Genomic DNA, 24184 nt, shown 5'->3' on the forward strand with positions numbered 1-24184 from the left:
CGATCCGTTGCGTAGCGTCGGTGCGCATAAAAAAATCATTCATGCAATAACTGTGTGCCCGAATCGAATAAATGAAAAGTAACGAACAGCGAGAGATTATCTGCCGACACTGTGTCCGTCTGGTTTCTCCCGCCACTTTCCAATTTCCGTTTTACAGAAGAGTTAGGCCTTACTCAAGGCCGTTCACGCCGCTACGAATCGCGTGGGGGTGGCCTAAAACATCGTGGGGGTAAGTAGTGGGGACGAGAAGCTCGAGATCAGAACGCTTCGGAGTAGTATTCGTAAAATAACAAATACATTAACGAATCGTTGAAGATTTTAATGCGTTGATAACCAAGAACGTACAGAATGCATTTGTTTCGCAATGATTTTTATTAAAATTATAATACTATATTTCAGAGTAAAGTAACTTTGAAGTTGCAACCGTGGTCTGGTTTGTTGCTTCCGCGTTTGAAAACGGCGTTGTACTTGTTCGTTGTGGACGATTGATTATAAAAATGCGTGACGTACGCGACGGAAATGTGTCGTTTATGGGCGGTTTCGCGTGGAAAAAAATATGTACACATGACGATCGATGTAACTGCAATTACTCGGATAGTCGCGCGTTTATCGTCATGCGAATCTCGCGCTGCCCGCGTTATCGCCTCTGATCAATCCGGCGACCATCTTCCCTGGCAGGTTTTCAAACGACCCTTGGCAACGAAACCCTGTCCGTCCCCGTAACTTCGCGTCGCGAACTGTCGCGTATTCGAAACTTCGTCGCTTAAACTATCCGAGTATTTTTTTTTTTCTTCTTTCGTAATTATGATACAAACGAGATATCGCGTTGCTCGATGAACGCGCGATATCGAACACGAGCGAATGTGTAGAAACGTCTTATCTAGTTGAAATACGTCACCAAACGTTTGTAGAAAAAACAGAGAAAATATAATGTACGTGACGTATCTCGATGATCGTGGAACTTCGTAGTAAACGGAATGTTAACAATTTGTTCGCGTAGAATTATAGCCGCTCGAAAGCTGCAGGCACTACCTAATCGCCCGGGCTCCTAAACCCGTTCTTCGTCGATAACAAAAGGCCCGAGGTAACGGTTACGCGAAGGCAACGATAAAAATAACACTATTCGACTTTCCGCAATGAAAGAATTTACCGTTGCCATCTGAATACAGGCACGGAACTGCATAGGAACGGTACCATAAGTCGCAGACAATTTTATCGTACGAAAATTACATTTAGTTGCAAATTAATCCGTACGAGCGTTAACGTTTTAGAACGCATCGATTGATTTGGATTATTAATAAGGTTGACTAATACTTGAACTTCATCTTGGTACGTGTTTAATTGTCAACGCAAAGTAAATCTTGCACACAGGCTTAATAAGAGTTCTTAAGTAGATTATTAATGCATCCGTGGAGGAGCCAAATGAGGGTCGGAAACGTCCACGCTCGTAGAAATTAATTTACAATTATGTCTAAATATTTGATCGTTGCAGCCACCTTTGCTATTCGTATAAAGTTAAAGATCGACTAAGTTTAGATTATCGGCGTCTTGTCTAATCGTTCTACGGCTCTAAACAACCCGAGCTACGTAGACGCAGATGGTCGAATTCGCGAGGCAAATATTTAAAATGGCCGCCGCCGTTGGCCCGGCTAACCTAACAAAGTGGCTCGCTCCTGGGCATGCGCGAAATTCATAATTTGAAAAAGCGATATCTAACAACAGTGTATTTATAACAGTACTGCTTGACAATGTGATCGAAAACTAATGCAAAACTTGTACGTCGATCTTACGTTTAAGCAGATTTTTACTTCTGTAAGCATGTACATTTCGGAAACAAGAAATTGCATACATATTAACCCCTTCCCGTACTTCAACGAGTCTGACTCGCGATGAAGATTTTGGCCCAAACATGATTATCACGAGCCAGACTCGCGAACAAAAGGTCAGCCCAAACGTAAACATTCCGAGTGATAGAGTTTTAATTCCTATCAGTAAACCACAAGAGTCGGTCACGGTTCTTATAATCTCTGTTACAAAGCAGTTTAGCATCAGTCTAGTGTGTTTACCTCGCATTGAGCCAAATGGCACGAGAAGGGGTTAAGAGAATCGATCGTCTCTATATCGTATAATCCAAAAATATTCTTTTCTCTTTTAGATTACCCTATACATCACAGACACACGCACACGAACACAATGTATCTCTAATTCTGTCAAGCTCTTAACATTTTCCTTTGTTCCCCAGTTCTCGATTTCGTTTGTCGTCCGGTTCCTTTCTCTGTTTCCTGTTTGGGGATACGATAAGGGAAGAGGTCACAGAACGAAATTGTCCGTATCTTATGGCAACCTTCCTCCACGTGGCGCTGCACGTGTATGCGACGATGTTTTTTTTTAAAGTTCGCGGCGGAAAGAAGCGTCAGTGCCACGTAAGTAACTACGACGTTCGTTCACCAGGTCCTATCGAAGATTTCGCGCCGCAGTAATTACTTCTCCCGAGGTTTCCGAAGGTATAACCTGAAAAGTCTTCCTCGCCTATTTCGAATGCTGCAATGGCTTCCACCGAATACCGATAGATCGTCGTTACATCTGGTGATCCAGATTCTGCAGAGCCTTTTTGCTGTTCTCGACGAATTCCTGAAACAAGGTCCACCATTTTACCGCGATCCTTTCACCAGAGGGCTTAGGACCACCTAGGTAAAGACGATTTAATTACCATTAATCCACGGCTCATGAAGTACGGCCTTCCCACGCCGTCGTTCTTCGCGCAGTCTTCGCAGAAGCAAATGAATATGGTGTCTATGACCATCTGCAACGCGTAAAACGTTCGTTTTACTGATAAACGTTAACCCTGAGGTTTGCAAATTTAAACAGAACCCAAATATCTGCCCCGTTTGCAACATTTCGTATGCAATTTACGTGGTACCGAAAGACCAATATATCTTTTATTAGCAGACTGTAAATTCGAATATGTAAACACTAGTTATGACCCCTTAATTTAATTCGCGTTAGTCCACTTGCCTCGTAGATCGAGATGAAGCAATGCGCCACCAAGAAAGCGAACACTCCGGCGAGTGCAATCGGCACCCACGGATGATGGAGTCCTTCCTTTTTCTAAACACGCAGCGCAATTAGAACAGAGAATATCGCTGATGGATAAGACGCTCGTTGGCCACGTACCTGCACCAGATAGATCCCAGCGACGACCGTTAATGTAACGACCAGAACCTTTCCTAGAAATAGGACGAAGTCCCCGACGCTGTTGATGGCGGCGACTCTTAAGATATTGTTCGCCAACGCCTGGAACGCTTTCCGTCCGCCAGTGCAGAAGTTGCATCCGTATATTGCTGAAACCGACGTACACGAGTAATTAAGGCTCGTGATCGAATAATTACTTTTTAGTAACACCTGTGGAAGCGTCGGAGAAACTACTTTGTTTGCAGGTTTGAAATGAACGATTTAAAGACGATTTTTTATCGTTGGATAAAAAAATGTTGAGAGACCAATATCTCACCTGTTTCGATGTAGGCGTTTCTGGTGAGGAATTTCAGAGCGCACTCGAAACACCAGAGGCAACACTGACAGCACCACAATATTCCCCTCACAAAGTCGTTATCGTAGCGCTTCAGGCGATTTTGGACGAAGGAAATTATCGCTCTTATGAGCCGAACTATACCAATAACCAGTGCGCCGAACGCGACTGTGCCTAAGTGATATCGCACGAGATAACCGAAGCCCCGCGTTACAGCCAGGGAGAGCCTCTTCTTGTCTCTGCGCGTGGGTGGGAAGGCATTTGCTTAATCGAGATTTGTAATTTACCTGACCTTGGATTGCTTTCTGCAATTACGGAGGATTCACTCTTGGCCGGGATATTGGTGTTTTGTCTTTGAGTGCCGATCACGGGGGACCGTGTTATAGCAAAGCGTCGATTATCCGCGCGTGTAAACTGAAATTGGATTCTCATCCTGGTTAACAGTTTCGTACGGGTAATCGAACGGGTACGTTAATTGTCGATTACTGCTGCTAACTTGTCCCCAGTCTTGTCCGGGTAATCGGTGGTCTAGTGTACTAGAGACGGAACAGAATCAAATGGCTGTTCAAGGACGCCTCGATCTTACCCTCGCCCAGCGTCGTTTGAAAACGCGTCGCTTAAAATATTCAAATTGAAAAAAAGGATCTTTCGAAATATGCAGTTTTGGGGGAAAGTATCGTATTTCACGCGGATCGAACGACGGGATACTCGAGTTTGCCGCGACTTTAATCGGGAAATATTACCGTCGTCGGATATTCGAAGCACCGTCGAACGGAAACACCGAAACGCCGGGTATCTGCGAACGAAAAGTGGACATGGAAATTTCCCACGAGTACCGCAGAAAGCAATCCACCTGCAAACTATGATATTGATCAAAATGTCACCTGGTGAAGAACCAACGCGCCACGGCGCAGGCGACGACAATATGCTGACAGCCCAGGAGGAACTCGCAGGTGACGAAAAAGAAGAACAGATTGTACCATCTGGTTGCCTGAAAAATATTACGATACGCTTTACGTGCGCCAGCGCGACACTGCCGTCGAGCAATCCATTAACTTACGATCAGCAGTACGTCTTTCTTGAAGTGGATATGGTCCTTCCTATTCTTATAGATGTTCCCGGCGCTCTCTATCAAGAGCATGCAGTAAACCCACGCGCACACGGTGAAACCGATGAGCAAGTAGGTCTGAAACACGATTTCATCCTTTTCGGTGGACCGCGACGCGCCTACTCGCGGGAGAAAGAAAGATCAGCCACGGAAGGAATTACTAGAAGTCGTGCTTGGTTAGACGTTTTAGTCAACGAGGTCTGACGCATCCAACGGGATTTCAAAGGAGCTACTGCTCGCTCTGCTACGAGCTTTTAATCGTTCAGATTCTTTACTTAACCAAACAAGGACTCTTTAAAAAAAAAAGAGAAATTTTTAATACAATAATTTCGCGCTTCTTTCGACCCCCCAGGGACTGATCTTCCTTTTTCTCTGCAGTATCCACAGTTGCTTGTACCAATGTTCATACACTATAATTGTGATTCGCTATAAAACATAAAAGAATTAAGTTTCTTTTCATTTATAGCGAATCGTCATTGTAGCGGAGGAGTGGGAGTAACTGTGTGCGATTCTATCGGCGAATATTTACGTATATAGGTTGTAGAAGCAACACCGGCATGGCGTAAACGGCCTTTCCCGCCTCGCGGAACAGCTGCATCACGAGGGCGATTCTTTTCCTCATTACCAAGACAATCAGAAGCGTGATGACCTGAAAATTACACCTGGTAGCGACGCTGCTGCATCGAGGTAAAGTCTCTCTCGATAGAGCCGCGGCGAATAGGGCCACTTCCCCTGATACGGGCAAACATTACCTCCCCCCCATCCCCACCCTTCGACAGATAACGCTTAAGCCCCGATTTTCAGTTCTCCGAGAGAAAACCAAGAACCACTGTCAACGTATTCTCGAAAAGATATCCCCCCGAAGTCCACTACTTCCGCTCCCACTGACGCGTTCGTCGCCATCTTGGCCGCGTTTTCGTTAAAAAGTAATTTGCAAGAACATTTTGCAGCGAAACAAATGTTTAATGATCAAACGGGAGGACTTTGAACCCTGAATAATTGTTGATCGACCTTTCGAACACATTAACGCGAAGTGACTTCGCTGACCCCGGTAAAATAAAAAAATCCTCGGTCCTCAGGATTGGGAAATTATTAACTTTCGTACGAAGGTGAACCTCGAATTTCCGTTCGTTAAACCTCCCTCGCTAAACTTTGTACGAAATCTTTGTAACTCGAAGATTGTAGCTTCTCCCTCGAGGATTCAAGGGAACTTTGCAGTCGAACATTTGTACCGAAACAGTTGCAATTCTGTTGTCAAGATGAACAAATTGTTATCGGCAGGTTATACGCTGGGCGCTGTGGTCTGCGGCGAACCAAGAAATAGGGCCCAGCAGGAAACATATTCGTTTTGTGTTTGGCGGTCGACGCGTTAAAAGAAGAGAACTTTACGCAATATTTGTTCACAGACAAGGTATACAAGTAGACCTCACATTCGTAGAATTTCTAAATATTCTTCATTAAAATACGCGTTGATTGCATTTTGAAATATTAAAATCCTCCATTATATTTTCGGTAAGGAATTTTTTTCTCGAAAGTGCGTAGGATTTCGAGGGTATATCTATTCATCAAAAATGATCGTAACTGACCCCCGCAACCGAAAATAATTTTTCCAGAACGATTTGAAATTTTTTACTTCGCGAGTATTTAACAATTATTTGTTTTTACAGCACGATTATTAAACAGCTCGTGTTGTTACAATCGACATCAATTTTCATAATAAACACTAATTAAAATCGTGTTTACTGTTAATCAAGCTTGTGTAAGCGATTATTAATGAGTTGTGTTTAATATTAAGTGCTTGTGCAAGCATATTATTACAAATAATATTCATTTATGCAAGCACGTTATGGTTCCCTCTCTAATGTTTCTTTCGTCCTCCGATAATACCCTGTTATCACATTATTAAGAACAAAAAGTAGTAGAGGGCATGTTTAACTTATCACTGATATAGCGAGTAATGGTGCTCGTTATAACCGAGCTTGACTGTATTTAAATCACGGAAGTTTAAGATTAGGTTCTCAGCTCGCTTTATAACAATAATTATTCATAATCGTCGCCGTTCCAGCGAGCATTAAATTAATTCTCGACCTCGAACTTTCTATCTTCGGTAAACAACATTGTCGATTGATTTTTCAGCGATGCAAATCGTACTTATGCACGCGTGCAAGGGGCACAAAATGGCGGCGTGTCGCTGTGATGAAATACCAGGGCGGGGCAAAATTTTATTCGAACGATAAACTAGAGATGCAACGCATGTATTTATTTACGACGTTCATCCGATCGTCGGTAATATTTCATTCCGTAATTCAAATTCAAATCGTTTTGAAATTTATATCGTGATAAGAATTGTGCCCTGATCTAAAAAAAAAAAGAAAAAAAATGACGATAAGGTAATAGGTTTGTAGGAATTCAGATGTTTCTTACGGTAACGGTAGACAAGACTATCGCATAAATGAAGTAGGCCTCTTGGCTCGAATCATCCTCGGTTATCTCTTGCGCCTCCACCCCCTTCTTTTCCTTGTACCACGCGAGCCTGAAGGAAACATAATGTTTTCACGATCCCAAGACAACGACTCGGAGCGCAGCCTCCAAAGACGGAAGAGCACTTTAGCAACATTGTCGGTCACGCGTTCTATCGTGTCTAGATAAATCGTGCCAATGGATCTCTCGCGATGGTATCTACGTACAAAGGGATAAGCTTACCAGAGGTACGCCGAGCCACCGATACAGGCGAGAATAGCGCCGATTAAGACAATGTAAATGACCCACTGCACCATATACCGGAAGGCAATTAAGATAGCGAGCGAGATAGCTGAAAGTCATTTACGAAAAATGATAAGAATGTCGATCGTCGATAGCGGTCGTGTCGGAAACGCATACCTAACGCTATGAGCAGTAGGTAGACCAGCTCTACCCAGGCCACGGTCAAATCCCTCGAAGCCTCCTGAAATATTCAGAATTGTTATTGCTCGGTTGCGAATTACACGGGTGAAATTAACCATCGACGGAGCTGGGCAAGATCAATACGATCTACGTATCGCGTTCGCGAAATATGTAATTCACGTTGTGTCGCGATCGAAAGGTTTTACTGGAAATCTAGAACCGCAGAACTCGAGTCGTCTTTGGAACGTTCGATAGGATTTTTAAAAATACTGCAATGCTTCCTTATTCGTCTCTCAGAAAAGGAGAATTTCTTGAGATCTGAAAAAATGTTTACATATTTTATGCTGTAAAACCGCGGATACCTTTTAGAGTAGTTGATGAATTATTAAAGATATTTTTTATCAAACCGAAAATTCCAAAGTCGTACACGTTCCAAGTTTACAGTAAATAGCTCGATTCGATCCATTAGGATTGTTTTGTAACGCAAGCATCGACCATCGTTTTGAACTTAGAGTGCAAGAAAGATTTTTACAGTAACGTTTGCAGTTCGTAAATGCGTGACAAGTTAATTTAGCATTATCGAAAGTGCAGCCACACATTTAGTTGGATGAGTAGCGTAATGTGCGATGTCTACTTCTTTGATCGATAGTAAATCCCACACTACCAGTTGGGGACAATTAATAGGTAATGTTGGTCGAAATATGAACAAATTTGATTATAATATAGTTCATATTAATATTAATATTGCCTCTACGGTACCGTATCGAATATAATAGACAGGGGAATTTAGATGAATACGTATTGATACAATTACTCAACTACCTCCACTCGTTTAAACTCCATTTTTCTTTGTCCTTTTATGCGGAATGAATGACCGTCATTTGTCATGCGAACAATAGGAACGCCACTTCGTCCAAATTAAAACGCAACGCCGATAAAATCTTCGTCTCGAATAGTTTTCAAGGGCGCCGTGGCGCGTTTCCCCCACGACTGATAGTGTGAAATATTTAATTTGAAAGATTAAAAAGATAGAAGAAGCATACAGGGTGTCCCAAGTTAAGAGTCCGACGGTACCGACGCCCGAACCACCGATTTCACAAAGTAATAGCGCAGAAAAAAATATTCGTCGCTGCACCGTCATTTCGGAGCTTAATTTTTTATTCTGCGATTATCTATCATTTCGCGAAATCGGTAGTTTGAGCGTTACTTCGATCAACGCTTATTTTGAGATACCGAATATAAGGTGTCCCTTAAGGATTGCCACTCTTTGTCATCGCCAGCAACTGATCATCACACTAACTACGCTAAACACAAAACATCTAAGTCCAATACAGTCACAATACGTACTTGAATTCGACTTTTACTGAAAACGTAGCTACAGACCTTGTAGAAATTATCCAAACCAAGATTCTTGATCACGGAAGTCGTCGATTTAGTCGTATCCATTTGCAAGCAGCGATTTAGGAATATCACTCTGTGGAACAAGAACAGAACACCACGTGGAATAAATAGTTTCGAAAATTATACGCCTTAAAAAAAAAAAAATAAAATAAAATTATCTCCAACTATTTAGATCGCTGGGTCTTCTTCGGGCGTGAAAACATTTTTAAAAAACATCTGACTCAATTCCTACATCCAAAAACTGTCAAAAAATATGCATCTTGGACTTCTGGTCCATCTAAATATTATATTCCAAGGAATTATAGTCGATCAATTGGTCGTTCGAGGTCAAGTTTTCACAGAGTATCCCTCAAACGCGTTCGTGGGCGGAGCAAAGAGACCCAAAGTGGTGGGGATAACACTTCAGTGGCCTTGAGCGGCTAATTGATTTGCCTCCCATAGTTCCTGTCGTGCGAAGTTCTGTAAGCGGCTCGACACAGTCGAACAGTTATCGAACAATAACAGTCGGTTACTATCCGGTGGATCGAAGCAAGTTATCGCCAGGCAACTGTCGATTAGCTGTAATTTTCCAACCAACAACGCTGCCGCTGTGTCGTATCATCGTTTAGCGTCGTTTAACGAAAACAGTCGCGCGTCGCGCGATACTAACTGATCGGTGCAGCTGGACACGCATGTGCGATTCTTCACTCCGTTCTTCACGTCCAGGGTTATCAGCAGATACCTGGGGGAAATGAATTATTAATGAGTGCGGTGTTAATGAACCCGTGGCCGCGGAAAGTGTCGGCCGGAATTGGGAAATCCTCTGGAAAAGTGCTCGCCGTCCGAGCTCGAGAATTTATATGGAACATTAACGGCAATTACGCGCATTATTTCTCGCGCACGGCGTAAGTTTTCCACCGAGATTCGAGTTTTAATCGAGTCCGGGCCGCGTACCGGTGCAATTTGCATCCTTTCGTTTCGGTATCGTTGCCGCGACCTGCTTAACGACGTATTAATCATCGACTGCTTTCATTGTCGCGCGCTCGTTTCATTCGTTTATCGTAATAACGCAGCGTAAAGTATTTCGAATTTACGGGACTGTTATCGCTGGTAATTTCGTTATTAATGCGTTTACGCCGTTGCACTACCGTTCCGTGCGCAATGGCGGCGCATTTTTGATCCGCGAATGAAACATCGGAACCGGAAACACGTCTCGTCGACGACCTTGATCTTGAGGCGACGCAGAAAACTGGAACCATCAAAATTCGTTGCTCGATCGTATCTTCGACGACTATGGCTCTCTCGTAGACTTAGTTTCCACGAGAATGAATTAAAATAGAAGTTTGTTTAAGATTGAAAATTGAACAAATATTGGAAATAAGGTAGAATATACAGAGAGGATTTTTTAATTTAATCTGACTTACGAATATTGACGGAACGCGGCCGTGTATTAACGGCGATGGCGGGAACGCGGAGCAAAATAAAATTATCTGCCTCCCGCTGGCTGTGTTTAGACAAAACATCGCGAATAATTATATTGCGTTGATATCGAATATTTTCGGGCGAAATATCCTTTTTATCGATACGATTAATCCAGAAAGGAGGGGCAAAACTAACGCGAGGCGTAATTTTATTAACTAAAATTTACACAAATTACTAGAGGACCCTAATGAAAAAGAGTGGAAATTAGATGAAGCTACGAAGTTTCCTCGTCCATTGAGAAGTTCATACTTTCGCTTATTAAAAAAAAGAGTTACGAACTAGAGTCTGTTAAACGCATAGTTTTAATCTTGTTAGACGAGCTATATTTTCAGGAAAATTCTGGCCAATCTGCGCGGAGCCCAGCGGGGCCAAACGAATTTACTTAACGAATAGTTTTATTTAGCTGGAAAAGTCGAATCTAAGGGGGACGAAAGGGAACAGGCAAAACACTAACGCGTTTAGAGTCAATTAACCATCGAGCCTCGCGACTAATTTTCAGAGAGAATTGATTAGCGAACGGTTTGAACAAACTGGTATAATCGCGACGTCGAGAAGCCCGCGCGCGTCTGGCTCGCGTAAACCAGAGGGCACTGCAATCTAATTTCTAACGTTGACCCCGGAAAACTCCGCCGCGTAAATTATATCTCCAGCATCGACCACAAAGGATTAGAGCGCTAACAAATTTATTCAGCGAATATTTTTGCCGTGTAGCAGGATACTCGCCAAAAGTTGGACGCGAAACTTTTTACCGACACGTTTCAAACGGCGAAGGAAAAAGAGAAACTTAACCGAAAATTCGAACGTAACGCGCCCGAAAGTCGACGAAAAATATCGCGACGATATTTTATATTCTCGGGAATTTATTAGTATTTTCGTTTCGACTAATTAGCAGACAGTGCCTTTTTATTTCGATATCGGTGATTTATTCGTCTCCGTTTTGTTTATCTAGATTTGAGATTTGTTCTATGATCGTTGATAGCGGGTGTACGTTTGCTAATTTTTATCGACAAATAAAATTAATCTTTATTTACAGATTAGTGATAAATTCGGGGAATCAAGATGACACGCCTACGAACAAAAATAATTTAGGATTGTTTATCAGGTCGACAGAGCTTAATTCGGACAGATATAACTAACAATTTAAATTTAATTCGATCGACGTTCTAGGTTGCAGAAATATTAATGTTAAATACCGTATTATATCGAAAATAAAACGACAAAAAAACCTGAAGCGTCTGGCCGGGGAGATTTATATAAAATCGTCTGGATAGTCGATGTATTAACGCGGCCCATAACAACTGATTATTTATGAAAGAGAAAGCATTGATCTAAACCGGGACCGTGACCATTACGTATTCCGAACACTGGTTTGCACTCGAAGAAAGTATTCGCTGTCTGCATCGGCGCTGGGAACGTTTCTTTTATTGTATTTCTATTCGACAGCCAGACAATTAATACAGCAAAACGCGACCGGGCAATTAAATAAATTGAAAATATTCATAGAAGAAACGGGACGTTAGCGACGAACGAATTTACCTTTATCTATCGCGACGCTAGATCTCACGTTTCCCCGATAACGAGAAAATAATCATTGTAATTTATTTTACATTCGGGGCGTTTGGATTTGCCTTGACCGTCTTAATAACGTCGTTCCTCTGATTCCAACGAAAATACGTATTTTACGAAGTATAACTTCTTGCAAAAATTCCTACAATACTGACGCTTATATAATTTTAATTCCTGTTTCATTGAAACTCCAGACGTATGGATATCTATTTCTAATGTATCTATTACGTATAAAATTACGTTTTCTGTAGAAAGCTCCGTAACGAATTAAATTCGTAGAACTGGAGGACTTGCGGCGACAGTTACCGCGCTCGCCACCAGATGGCTACGCTCTTAACTCTCTCACAAGTACTCGATCGTCTGCCTATTCCTCTCCTTTTCTTTCCTGCTGCTATCGCTGCATTTTGTGAAATCGATGGATCGACCGGTGCTCGTACTGGGACTCGATGTGTCGGCGATATTAGGTAGTTGACATTCATAACCGCAAGTTTTCGAGGTACTGTCAAAGAATCCCCGGTACAAGCTTTTCGTTTCGACTTCCGTAGCATTACCAAACCTCGCGGGAGTCTCGCGTTGCTCGGACGGTGGGCAGGGGGGCTTTATTGGGACACGTTTTAGATGATTTCTGGTTTACTTCTCTTTCGTGTAGTCCTTGGCCTGGCAACCAAGCGCGGTGACAGCAGTGGTAGCCTTGTTGACACGGCCGCAAACGTTTGCGCAGTTATCGTAGCCATTTATAACGCGGTAGATGTCTCCTTTCTGCGTCGCGTTGTTCCCCAGAAAACCCTGCGCCGGAAGCAGAAGTGGAAAACATTTTCTCGTGGCGACGTGTTGGTCGTGAACGATACATATAGAATAGGACGAAAGTGTAGACGTACGAAACCGGCGACGAGCGCGATCAAAACGATCAGTGCCAGAATGTCGGTGCAGGATCGATCGGTGACGAAAATCTGCTCCGAGTGTCTCGTCGGCATGCCCTCGTTTTCCGGCGTCTGAAACCGTACAAACATGGAAAATCGTCGCGGCGAGAACGCACCAGCCGCTGTATCTGCGTGTCACCCTTCGCTTTTTCCCGCGATAAAGTCGCGCGGACCGAGTTTTTAACAGCCAAACTTCGCCGTTGCGTTCCACGCGAACGAATAAAAAAGGAAACGTTACGCGAGCCGTCATTTTTCGGCGGAAATTTATCGGTAACGAGCTGCGATATCATCGTAAAATTTGATCGAGCTATTTCTAACGCGGAGGAAAAGCTTTCGCGACGTTGTTTCGCGTTACAATTTTTTGTCAAGACTTTCTTTGTTAAGACGATTAGTCGTTTCACTCGTCCAGCTAATAACGATGTGTTCCCAAGAGCTTTATCAACTGCTGCTCTTTTTCGTTTCGTCGGCGGAAAATACAATGCAGTCCGTCAACGAGTGTACTGAATTTCAAGAATGTTTTCATTCATTAATATTCCCAGAATTTCGTTAGCTCGTTTTTATACTGTTTTTTCTGTATTACTTTTTTTTTTTTAATTGTTTTCGAGAAAATTCTTGCGTTTCTCGTTCGGGAACGATTTTTAAAGAAAAGTCGAACGATGGAAAGTTCCTATGCCGGGGCGCTATACCAAATTTATTGCGCAGCGAGACAAATTGCTCCTGCCTAACCTGTAAGGTTACATTCGGACATTTAGTCTCGCTAGATTTTTCGGTCTTCGTGAAATACGGTGTTTCTTTAATCCTTCTGTGAAACTATTTTTTGCGGGTAGATACGCGTAATTGATCGATATTAGAATAAATTGGTTGGTGATTCTTTTACTCACTTTCATTCTGCGGTACATGAGCATTTAATCTCCAACGACCGCTGCGCACTCTACTAAAGGTCATTGGAAACGATAGTGCCTGGGGAAGATTCGCCATTTTGTTGGAAAATATAGAAAACGCAATGGATTCGTTCAAATGCTGTATTTCAAATATATACTGACATCGTTTCCGCGTGAATTAAAAACTAGAGTTCAGCGTTAATCGACTGACTTTGATCGATTAATTAAAGTTTAAAACTCGTGTATATCGTGTATATATAATTGTCGTATGATGTATCGAATTGAAGAAGGTTAGAACAAACTAAAATATTAAATAAAAGTCTACTGTATCGATACAATATTCTACACATTGATTCATATTTGTTACATATGCTATACAGTGTGTTTTGACACGTAATAATGCAAACATATAACGCAGATATTGTAAATGTCATTCAGTTACGACGTTTAGAGATAAATGTAACCATTAACGATTCTCATGAATCATTAGTCGCTGGCTATCATCGCTGATTAAATTAATGATTATTCTTCCGTGATGTTGATTGAAATCGATGGAAAATATCCTTTTAACATATTCGAAAATTGTTAATATTCAAGAATATGTATCAGAAGATTTACTTTGAGCCTTGAAATGCGTGTAATAAAATCACAGAATTTTTTCCACTGCGAAATAGGCCAGAATGGGACGCGTTTCTGTCTATATAACGAATAATATTTTAACTGGAAACAAATGTATTCAAACAACGTTGATGAACGAATAAAAGACTTTGTTATTTTTCAATTTCACAATAAATCTATAGGAATAATTTTTGCATAGCGGAGTCTTTTAAGCGGGCAAAAAAAAAAAAATAAATTGTCGAAGTTTCCGAGTCGATAACACAGAATAATAACGTTTAATTTAATCAGAGAGACTGATGCAATGGTCAATCATTACGATCGAGGATTATCCGATTTAATTGTAATCGTCGATCGTTACTCTGATTAAAACTTGCTCGACACAGTCTTTAAACGCGTGGATAATTTTCCACATTTCCAACCAACCGGGATCGAATTAAACTTTTCTCTTTTAACGGGGAACCCAAGTATCGAGGTAGACTTTTCTTTGACGCGGGAGATGTGCAGAGATCGGAGGTAGAACGATTAAAAATTATTACTTTTACGAATTTATAAACACGCGGAAGGGAAAAATGATAAAATAAGGAAATTCTCGACAAGAAAAATTACAGAAATTTAAGATTAATTCGGTCGATTAGAAGTGTTCGTACCAACCGCGAAAATCTGTTATTTTTTAATCAAACGATTGAACGAAGATGGCGCTTTCAAGATGTTTAGATTCTACTCTAACACTCTAAGACAGTGTTTCTCAAGCTGTGATCTGTTAGAGAACAAACGACAAAGGGTAGCAATTAGTACATAATGGAATACACAGTCTTTGCCCTGTTTTGCTCGCGTTAAAAAATTCCAGTGAAAAGTTTTCCCCCATCATTATCCGAAACATCAAAAGAGAAACATCCGCCGGCGCGTTTTCGAGAAGCAGCGCCAGCCATCTCGTTACAATTACGTTTGGTATAGCTTTTATCCCGGTTCTATTAAAAGCAACAAAAGATACTTTATTAGATTTTATTAGATTTCTATGACCTTTTCTGAAAGCCACTTAATAAGAACTTGTAACGTTTAATCGTCCACGGGAAAAAAAAGAACCACGTTTGAAAAAGACTCGTACCCCGTCACCGATAATACCAGAAATACGAGATAACAAGGTTACGTTCAATAAAACTCTTTGAAATACAGTTCGTTCCGTTTAAAAAAAATTCTCATTTCAAATTCGCGGATAATTCGTTTATTTCATATTCCGCTATCCCGGTGATTCGTCGCGCGCGGCCGCGGTCTTTATACTTTTCAATAAACGGACGACTCGTTTCGAAATCGAAATTGCCGCGTGCTATTGGAAAGCTGAAACGCGCCGTATAATTAAAAAAACTCTTTATCGAAAATCAACGAACCTTTCACAGAGCCGCGCTCGAAACCTCCAGTCTCGCGTGTTAACGATTTAAAACTTTTCGTCCGTGCAACCGAATACGTTCCTCTGATTATTAAAAGAAAAAAATAAATAAAAATAAAAATATGTAATCGCGTTCGAAAGGGGAGGAGGCGACGGTCGATCGTCGACTTGACCCCCCCAAGTTATCGCGCAAACACGCGTGTTTCGCTGTTAAACGCGATCGAAAAAGCCCGAATATCTATCGTTTTGCGGTGCCCGGCGCCAGTAAATTTTCAGTCGGTGAAATCGGGCGGAGCTAATGCTTTTAGCGAATCTGCGCCGTTTCACCGACAGAGGGGAACTTGTAACCCTGTTACAAGTCAGACCGTGCACCAGCCACCAGCCCTAAATTAATTAGATTCTTTGACGGTGACCTTGCATTAGCGTCCCCGCCGTAATTAAATTCCACCCCCCTCCGCACGCGCCTTATTAAAATGCACGGCATTGTGTCGTATTGATAACATCATTATCGCCGACGAGTCCCTCTCGGGCTAATATCACGCGTTCGTCAAAGGTCAGAAGACAGCCGTATACCCCGCGAGGTATTCATAATAACTCGCCCATGTCGCGTTAAACGGTTTTGGATCGTCGCGGCCAAAGGTTTGGAGGCGGTTTAATATCGCGTATGTTAATTATATCGCAACAGTTTCGCGCGCTGCGCTCTCTCATTAAAACTTTTTTTTTTAAATTCTCCGTACACTTCCTCCGCTCGGTGTATTCGCTCGACTCTCGTACAGAGTCCCACCTCCCACGCAGGTCTCCGTTCTTAACAATATATTCGTTCCCGCACACGTGACCGCGTACACCAGCCAGTTTCCATTTAAACTGCTCTAATGTCTAGACGACACGGTTATATCTGTCGATAAAGTTGGTCGAAAACGTTGAGCGACGCGAGCAGTCGCGTCGAAAGAGAACAAAAAAAAAATCCTAAAAACTTTCGTTGAAACTGATTTAACTTTGTTCGATAAAAATATTGCGAGAATATTGTTCTAAAATACACGAAAAATTTTATATCCGGCAATGGCTCGATTCTGGAAAAATTGAACGTCCGTCTGTTTTTCTGCCTCCACGCGTTGTACGATCGAGTTCTTTTGTTATAAAATTCAATTAAAAACCGTGCTACCACCGTATTTCCCTACCCGGGGCAGGGAATATTGGCCGCTCAAGGTCACCGAATGGCCAACCCCGCGCCATATCGTTCGGTGACCTTCCTGGCTTCATCTATCGTATCTTCGTCGTAACTTATCATTCGGGGGACAGAAAATGCAAACCTCCGGGAGCTCTCTGTATCTCGGGCGGAGATCTCGAGATTGGTGCGGGGAACTTTGAACGACTAAAATCTCCAGAGTCTGGTGCAGTGAACCTGTTAGTAAAGCTCCTTACATTCTGGATAGAAAATATTGGCTGCATAGGGTGACTAGAGAGCTTATTCCACCATACGGTTTCGCTGCTCCATCTTTCATCTTCCTTCTTAAATTCACCGCTGGGCCCCAGTGACCTTTCGCACGCTGACTGCTGACGCTCACGAACTTTTAAATAACTTTTGAAATATTACAAAGCGACGTGGACACAATTTGCATTGGTCACTCAAGGTCACCACATCGTTTCGTACGAAGATTATTTTTAACGAGCGTCAGGAGGTGTTCCAAACTTGAAAGTTGGAGCAATTAAAAGCCAAGAAACCATTAGTGAGGTTTTTAATATTATTGGATCAACGCGTTCGTTCGATTCGTTTTGCCGCGGTAATTCGAGGGCGTGACGTAATTTACGGTCGGTGCGGTGACCTTGAGCGGCCAATATTTTCTGGCCGTAGCGCAGTCACGTGGACAGAGATCGGCTTATATGAGGAGACAGGGATGGGAAGCTAGATTCACCGGATAAACGACGGGTTAACGGAGTCTGCGACGCTCGTTGCGCGGTAATGAACTTCAGTATTAATTGGACGTTTTAGTTGGGTCGGTGACAGTTACAGTTGGCCCTTTAAACGAAGAGAGCGAACGTTATATGTTATTCTTGGGTTTTCGCCTCCGTTTCCATTCTGCTTTGAACGATTGCGTCTATTCTATGAATAAAATCGTGCATGCCAGTTTTGCAATTAACATTTCCGCCGTGGAGAGCATAGCAACCACGAATTCGGTACGGAACAGAGTCGATTCGCGTAAACGCCATTTCTTTTTTTTCAAAGGTGCACCGTTTGCTTTGGTTTCAGCAATTATTCGGTTCTTTGCGAACGAAGACCCTCGAAACAATTGAATTTACGTTGAACGCTTGCTTCTCACGCTGGCAAAGTTATTGAAAATTATAAAGAGTGATCGTGGAAAGTGGGACGAGTCTCTTTTCCGAGCGAAGGTGCAAAAAATTCATAGCGGAACGGGGTGAATCCCCTATGCGGGGACCATCTTTCGATGACATAATTTCTTTGTTTGGCGCAACGGCGCAATATGCGCAGTGTTAAGGCGTGCTTCGCGAGATATTGTATCGAAAAGAAATTCTAGTTCACACAAACCGTTGGGTTTAATATTATACTTTCTATACGAATGTCAAGAAGAAAAAAATATTTATCTATTTATCAGTATATTATGGTCCGAGCGATATATCATATAAAATAGAATGTTGATAAAACTTATTAGCGAAGCACTTAATCGTTATCAATCGAGATACGTATTTATGATATCTATGTTTCTAAGAAGAATTTGTTGAAAGATAAAGTGGTAACACGTTGTTTCAACAATATTTTCTACGAACGATTCGCATCTATAACAGACTGTACATTTTATAAAGTTCGATGATTACAAAAACATACGATAAATCAGCAGTTTTATCGAGTCTCCGTCGGATACGAATGTAACGAGTGAAAGTTAACGGGCAGAAGTTTGCGCGAAGAACTGAAAAAACTTTAGTAGAAGTACATCGTAGAATCTTTTACGCGTATAATGTTAATCCGTAACAACATCCATTTACATTTTCCAAACGGGAATAACAGTTTCGCTAACGATCAACCTGGAATTTTCCCTTTCGAAGCGCCATCTTCCTAATATTTTTGCATCAAAGTTACGAAACTTAATAACAGAAGTTGGCGGGGAAGAATTTTAATTTAGAAACTCGCACGGGCACATACACTCGGTTGCATAATTTTCGCGGGGCCGCGGAGCTAACGTGCGTAGTTTTATCTGTTCCTTTAACGCGCAGGAATTATAAAAATTCTGTTTCGGTCGACTTTCCCGCGACGACTGCGCCTTCTTTCAGCTTCGAATAAAGAAACTTTTAATAAAAACTGAAACGCCGCGTACCGATGACAATGCATTTGTACACAGAACTTTAGACCGGGTACCTCGCCCCGTCATATCTCATTATTTTTTATAATAGCACGAGAGTAAAAATTTTATTTCCCTTCCCCTTAAAAGCGCATCCTGCTTTATCTCAAACGGAAAAAGTCAAGTTTAACGATCAAACTTCGCATAAAAAGTTTCAAATGGGATATTACGGGCACCAAAGTCTGTATACATCCACCGTGACCCAGAAGTTAACAGTCCAAGCCACGATTACCATTCGTCCGCCGCCGCATTTTTGTTTTATAATTTCTCGATTCATTTTACATCACTCGTCCATCGTTCGAAATTAAATATCGTTCCTTCTTGTCAATCACTTTTTACCAAGTTTTCCAATTCCAAATCTTTGTCCGCCGTTTGTAATACTTTCTCGATTAATAAACAAAAGACAAAAGAGTGAAATCGCGGTACATTGGAGGATTATTGTTATTTTATAAAAAGGTGAAAATTGCGATCGGGGTAGTTAGAGGGGGATGGAACGAGGCATCAAACTGCACGTTCCGCGTCCCCGTTTCCTCGCTAGGTTCCTTGTACCCTCGCAGTTCACTTCACCGTGACAAGAGCAAAGCTCGAAGTTTTTTATTAAAATACTTGAGCGGAAATTTCAGCCGGCGGAATCATAAAAAATAACTCTTACCCTGGGCTCCACCTTGGACGAAGGCTCGTCCGAGCAGCCGCAGCAACCCATGCCCGAGGAAGTGGAAGGTAATCCTTGGAAACAGCCGGGAAAACTTTTCCTTCTGATCCTGGTCCCTCCTCCGGGGTCCCCGCTGTCACGGATGCACCGGCTTCCGGGAATAAATTAAAACGGAAGTTCTTTAGAGCGAACGGGAAAATACACAACCAGCCGGGCAACGGTGTCGCCAAGGGTGGGGAAAAATGGCGACGGGGGTTGACGCGGTTTTCGTATCGCGAGAAGTGGCCGTGGCGACGTTTTCCGGACGCTTCGACGACACTGGTGAGCGAACGACCACGCGGAGGCGTCGAGGAATGAGAGATCGCGACGCGGGGCGTCGCGTTTATAAAAATAGAGAAACCGCGGTGATAAGAACGACGAACGGCTAAACCGATTCTCGCGATACACGGAATTAAGCGCGCTTCCGATAACACCGGAATCGTTCATTCGGTCGCGCTATTCGAGTCTTTTCTCTGTTTTCCATCGCTGATACGATTAATCGGCCGCCGCACAGTGGGGCCATTGCATGCCAAACGCGGCAAAAAGTGGTTTTATACAAATATACCCACAATGAAATAATGATTCACTAATAGTTAATGGGACACATGGGTCATGATTTAGTGTGATTTTTTTTATCATTTATCGATTTTTGATACGACTACATGATTTTGAAACGTTCAATCTTAAAATCATCTAAAATTATAATCATCGTTTATTGTTGCTTTGATTCTTCAAAGTAAATGATGAGTAATTGAATTAAATGTACTTAGTACGTATTTAAATTACACCAAAGTACACTTTTATATCTCCAACATTTTTTGAGTTATAACTAATTGAACATGTTCAGTTGATCATCTTTATATTTTTCGCAGGAGCAGCTAGTAGCAGCTAATTTTTTTTTTAAAAAAAAGGTAAGGCTTCACTCTACAAAAAGCAACTAAAATGAACACTAAATCACACTGCATTCATAATTAAAAAATAAAATTAAATTAACATACAATAGCTAGCTCATACAAAAATGGCCCTCGAAATGGCGTCGGTGTTGGGTAAATTTTATGTACGAGTATCGGATAAAAATTCGTAGATTTATTTGTGAATGAATGAAAAATTCACGAACGAGTCTAAAATTGTTGTTCGTTTTAATTATGGAGGGAGGGATCGATGAACTCTCTTGGTCCTCGGAATGGCGTCAGAGTTGGGTAAATTTTATTTACGTGTGTCGGATAAAAATTCGTAGATTTATTCGTGAATTGACGAACGAATTTGAAATGTTTATTTGTTATTCGCGAATAAAATTTGCCTGGCTCCGGCGTGACGGCTTGTGGTTCTTTCTAGGGTTAATCCTAAGCGCGCATGGCAAGTATTAACGCGCTGCGGGGCACACACGGTGCTTAGCAGGAAGAAAGGATTTTCATCTCTGCAGGATGTAGCTTCTCTAATTAGATATTATAAAGGGTAGAGTACTGACCTGGAAGTGAAAAAGAATCCTTTACGCCGGATTGTAAAAAATGTGAATATCGGAACAATAAGAATGCCAAATGAAAGCTCAGTAATGGAAAACAATAGCTAACTTTTATTCTATTTTCGATTCTGTTCTTACGCTTCTCTTGAAAGAAAGAACCATAGGACACTTTTATAGGAATGACATTTTTAAAAACTGTTCTCGAAACACTGGTCGTTATAAGAAAAATCCTGCGCGAATAAACAACAAATATGTTCATAAATTAATACCTTTTTCTCAATTTTAATTTTAAATCCACGAATAAATGAAAAATCCTCCATTCTCGCCATTATTTTGAATAAAAAATGTTCATACTCCGCAAATAATGTATTTTCATGAGCATAAAATTTATGAATATGTACATAGTTCCACGACAATAAATTTTTGAAGAACCACGAATATTTACGTCTTCCAGCCAAATATAATCTCTTAAATTTTTCTTAAAGCCCAATACGACGGGATTTGAGAATATAGTAAAATAAAATTCCAAATAAAAGCACCGTGTCGTCCCGTATAAAATATTTATTGCAAATGACAGGCCAGTTCCTAAGTTCATACGTATTTATGTTTATATTATTTCGAGACTTTTATTTTATCGTTTAATTAGTCCATTACGTGCAGGATGTTTTTAACGGTGGTTCTTCTAAAATAACTCGCGGGAAATGGATATTAATAATCGGTATAAACAACGCGTTCTCCACTTTCCTGTTTCTGAGTGGAGAAAGTGCTAGCTGAGTTAAAGTGGAAGGTCGTGCCTCACTGTTCTTACTCCCTTGCTCCAAGCGATTACCATCTTTCCTGGAGTCTGCAGAAAATTTTTAAGAAACTTTTAGGAGCGAAAAAATTTCGAAACGAAAATGTAGTCCGAAAATGCAGTGTCGTAATATCGCGCCTTGAAACCAGAATATACTCCGCGGCGATGAAGTTATGGAATTAACTTCAAGATGGAAGAGCATCGTAATAACGAACGTATCGATGATTAAAAATAAATAGCCTCTTCTTAGACCGATGCTCCAAAGTAAAATTAGACATTTTTCTCCTTTAAATATTGAAAGCTAACGTGGAACAATGTATGTCTGAATAAGATTGCGAGACAATCTTTATATCATAGCTCCGAGTGATACATTGAATCTATAGCACGGAGCAGGAGAGAATGTCCCTGGATGGAAATCACATTTACTGATCTGAATATTTGAAAAAGGTTCCCTATTGAAATCATATATTTTCAAATAATAATATAGAAGAATTTCCACTATTTAACAGTGCAGAGTTTCATACAGTGATACATTGAATCTATAGCAGAGAGCAGGAGAGAATGTCCCTGGATGGAATTCACAAATCATATATTTTCAAGTAAAAATATGAGAATTGACGAAGTTCTTCGACAGTACAGAGTGTTATAAAGTCTGCTGGATATTAACGAAAATAGTAACCTAGAGAGGTCTGGTTTCGTTGTAGATTTCTCGAGCGTCGCGATTATCGCGTATTTTATGGTTTCTCGAAGTGCAGATCCGATCATCCCGTAAGCAATGTCTCTTACTTCACGTGGACGCCATGTTTGTGCCACCACTCGCGAGGAAACTTTTCGAAACTTGGCGCGGAAATCAATACGGAACGCCGTGATAATTAAAATTGGAACGTTGTCGAGGATCCTCGCGTTTGGAATTCAACGCGACAAAAGGAATGTTCTTTTTCCCTTTTCTTTTCGCGCTTTCCGCCCGACGTCATTTAATATTTCCCGAGACATCCTCGTCTCTCGGCGCTGGTTACGTCAGTTGCGATCGATTAATCGAATAAGCCTGCACGCCACGGCGAAATGACTGGTACGTAATGTCTCGGGGGTTGTTGCCATTCCGCTTTTAGCAAGTCGAATAGCATCGGACAGTTATTTTCGTCGAGTTACTCGTCGAACAGAAACTCTGTTGAAACTTTGTCCCTCGATTAATTATCGGGATTGCGGTTACGAAACAACGGCGCTGATAATTGGAACGAAGGATTGGTTCTTTGTCAGCCTTGGACACGAAGCACTAATGCAACAACCGAATTATTTGCATCGAATATAAACTCGTTACTCCCGAATCGATAACAAATTCCTGGCCTTTTGCTTTTCTCTCTGTAAAAAAAGATTCCGAGAAGCCCCGATCATCAATAAAAGATTTGTTCGCCGGGTTCGACGAAACTCTATCGTCGTTGTCGGATGAAATTTTAAGAATCGACCCACAATTTATTCAAATTTTCCAATTTGTTTTGAAGCTCCGAACCCGGGGACGAGGGCTGTGAAAATTCTGAACGCGTAGTCTCTTAATTTTTAATTTATTCATTAAAGGAACAATGACCCTTTGATGTTTGCGCTCTTCGTTATGAATATTGCAACACTAGACTGATCAAACTTCTCGGTTATTCCCCGCGCTTCTTTCCTTGCCAACAATTTGTACACCGTTAATTTCTACTCTGCTTCGACGATTATTGTACTCGATCGAAATTACATCGCGTCTTTGTGCATTTCCCTCGACGAGAACGATTACCTAACGCGTCGCGAGGTGTTTTTCATTGGCTCGAGAGCGTACGGGACAAGAGTGCTCGATTTTACAGCTGATTAAGAATAAACTTATAATTTCTTTTGTAGGCAGGAACAAGCTGTTGGCAGAAATTCTGCACGAGAATACTTAACGACCTGGAGTTTGAAATTCTGCTTCGTTCGCCGTGCACTCAATTTTCACCCTTTCACAGAGTATCACTTTTCTGGTATTTAAACACTTTTGTAAAAGGGACCGCGATTCCGAGGCAATCGCAAAAGAGAAGTTCGCGGGATTTTAAATGCAAGGCGTAGGATCGATTCAGCTGTTTCAAGATGAATGGCCGTGGCCCGTGAAAGAGAAAATCAGTTGACA

General features: G+C 41.6%; 1 protein-coding gene across 1 annotated transcript in view; it reads right to left on the reverse strand.

Annotated features, from left to right (window-relative positions):
- Window positions 1-336: 336 nt before the first annotated feature.
- The window catches only part of LOC122401994 (choline transporter-like protein 1), a 134203-nt gene continuing 110355 nt past the window's right edge, over window positions 337-24184 (reverse strand). The window contains exons 8-23 of the mRNA XM_043404483.1: window positions 19754-19856; window positions 12824-12937; window positions 12580-12731; window positions 9568-9639; window positions 8901-8991; window positions 7515-7578; window positions 7338-7446; window positions 7059-7167; window positions 5164-5283; window positions 4587-4712; window positions 4411-4517; window positions 3509-3765; window positions 3175-3341; window positions 3016-3108; window positions 2711-2803; window positions 337-2631 (exon numbers count right to left, since the gene is read on the reverse strand). Of these exons, the coding sequence (XP_043260418.1) occupies window positions 2578-2631; window positions 2711-2803; window positions 3016-3108; window positions 3175-3341; window positions 3509-3765; window positions 4411-4517; window positions 4587-4712; window positions 5164-5283; window positions 7059-7167; window positions 7338-7446; window positions 7515-7578; window positions 8901-8991; window positions 9568-9639; window positions 12580-12731; window positions 12824-12937; window positions 19754-19856 (1831 nt within the window). The 3' untranslated portion in view covers window positions 337-2577. The remainder of the gene's footprint in view (window positions 2632-2710; window positions 2804-3015; window positions 3109-3174; window positions 3342-3508; window positions 3766-4410; window positions 4518-4586; window positions 4713-5163; window positions 5284-7058; window positions 7168-7337; window positions 7447-7514; window positions 7579-8900; window positions 8992-9567; window positions 9640-12579; window positions 12732-12823; window positions 12938-19753; window positions 19857-24184) is intronic.

The sequence above is a fragment of the Colletes gigas genome, unplaced genomic scaffold, assembly GCF_013123115.1.
Source record: "Colletes gigas isolate AHSC1104 unplaced genomic scaffold, ASM1312311v1 Colletes_gigas_Sc00031, whole genome shotgun sequence".
NCBI classification, from domain to species: Eukaryota; Metazoa; Arthropoda; class Insecta; order Hymenoptera; family Colletidae; genus Colletes; species Colletes gigas.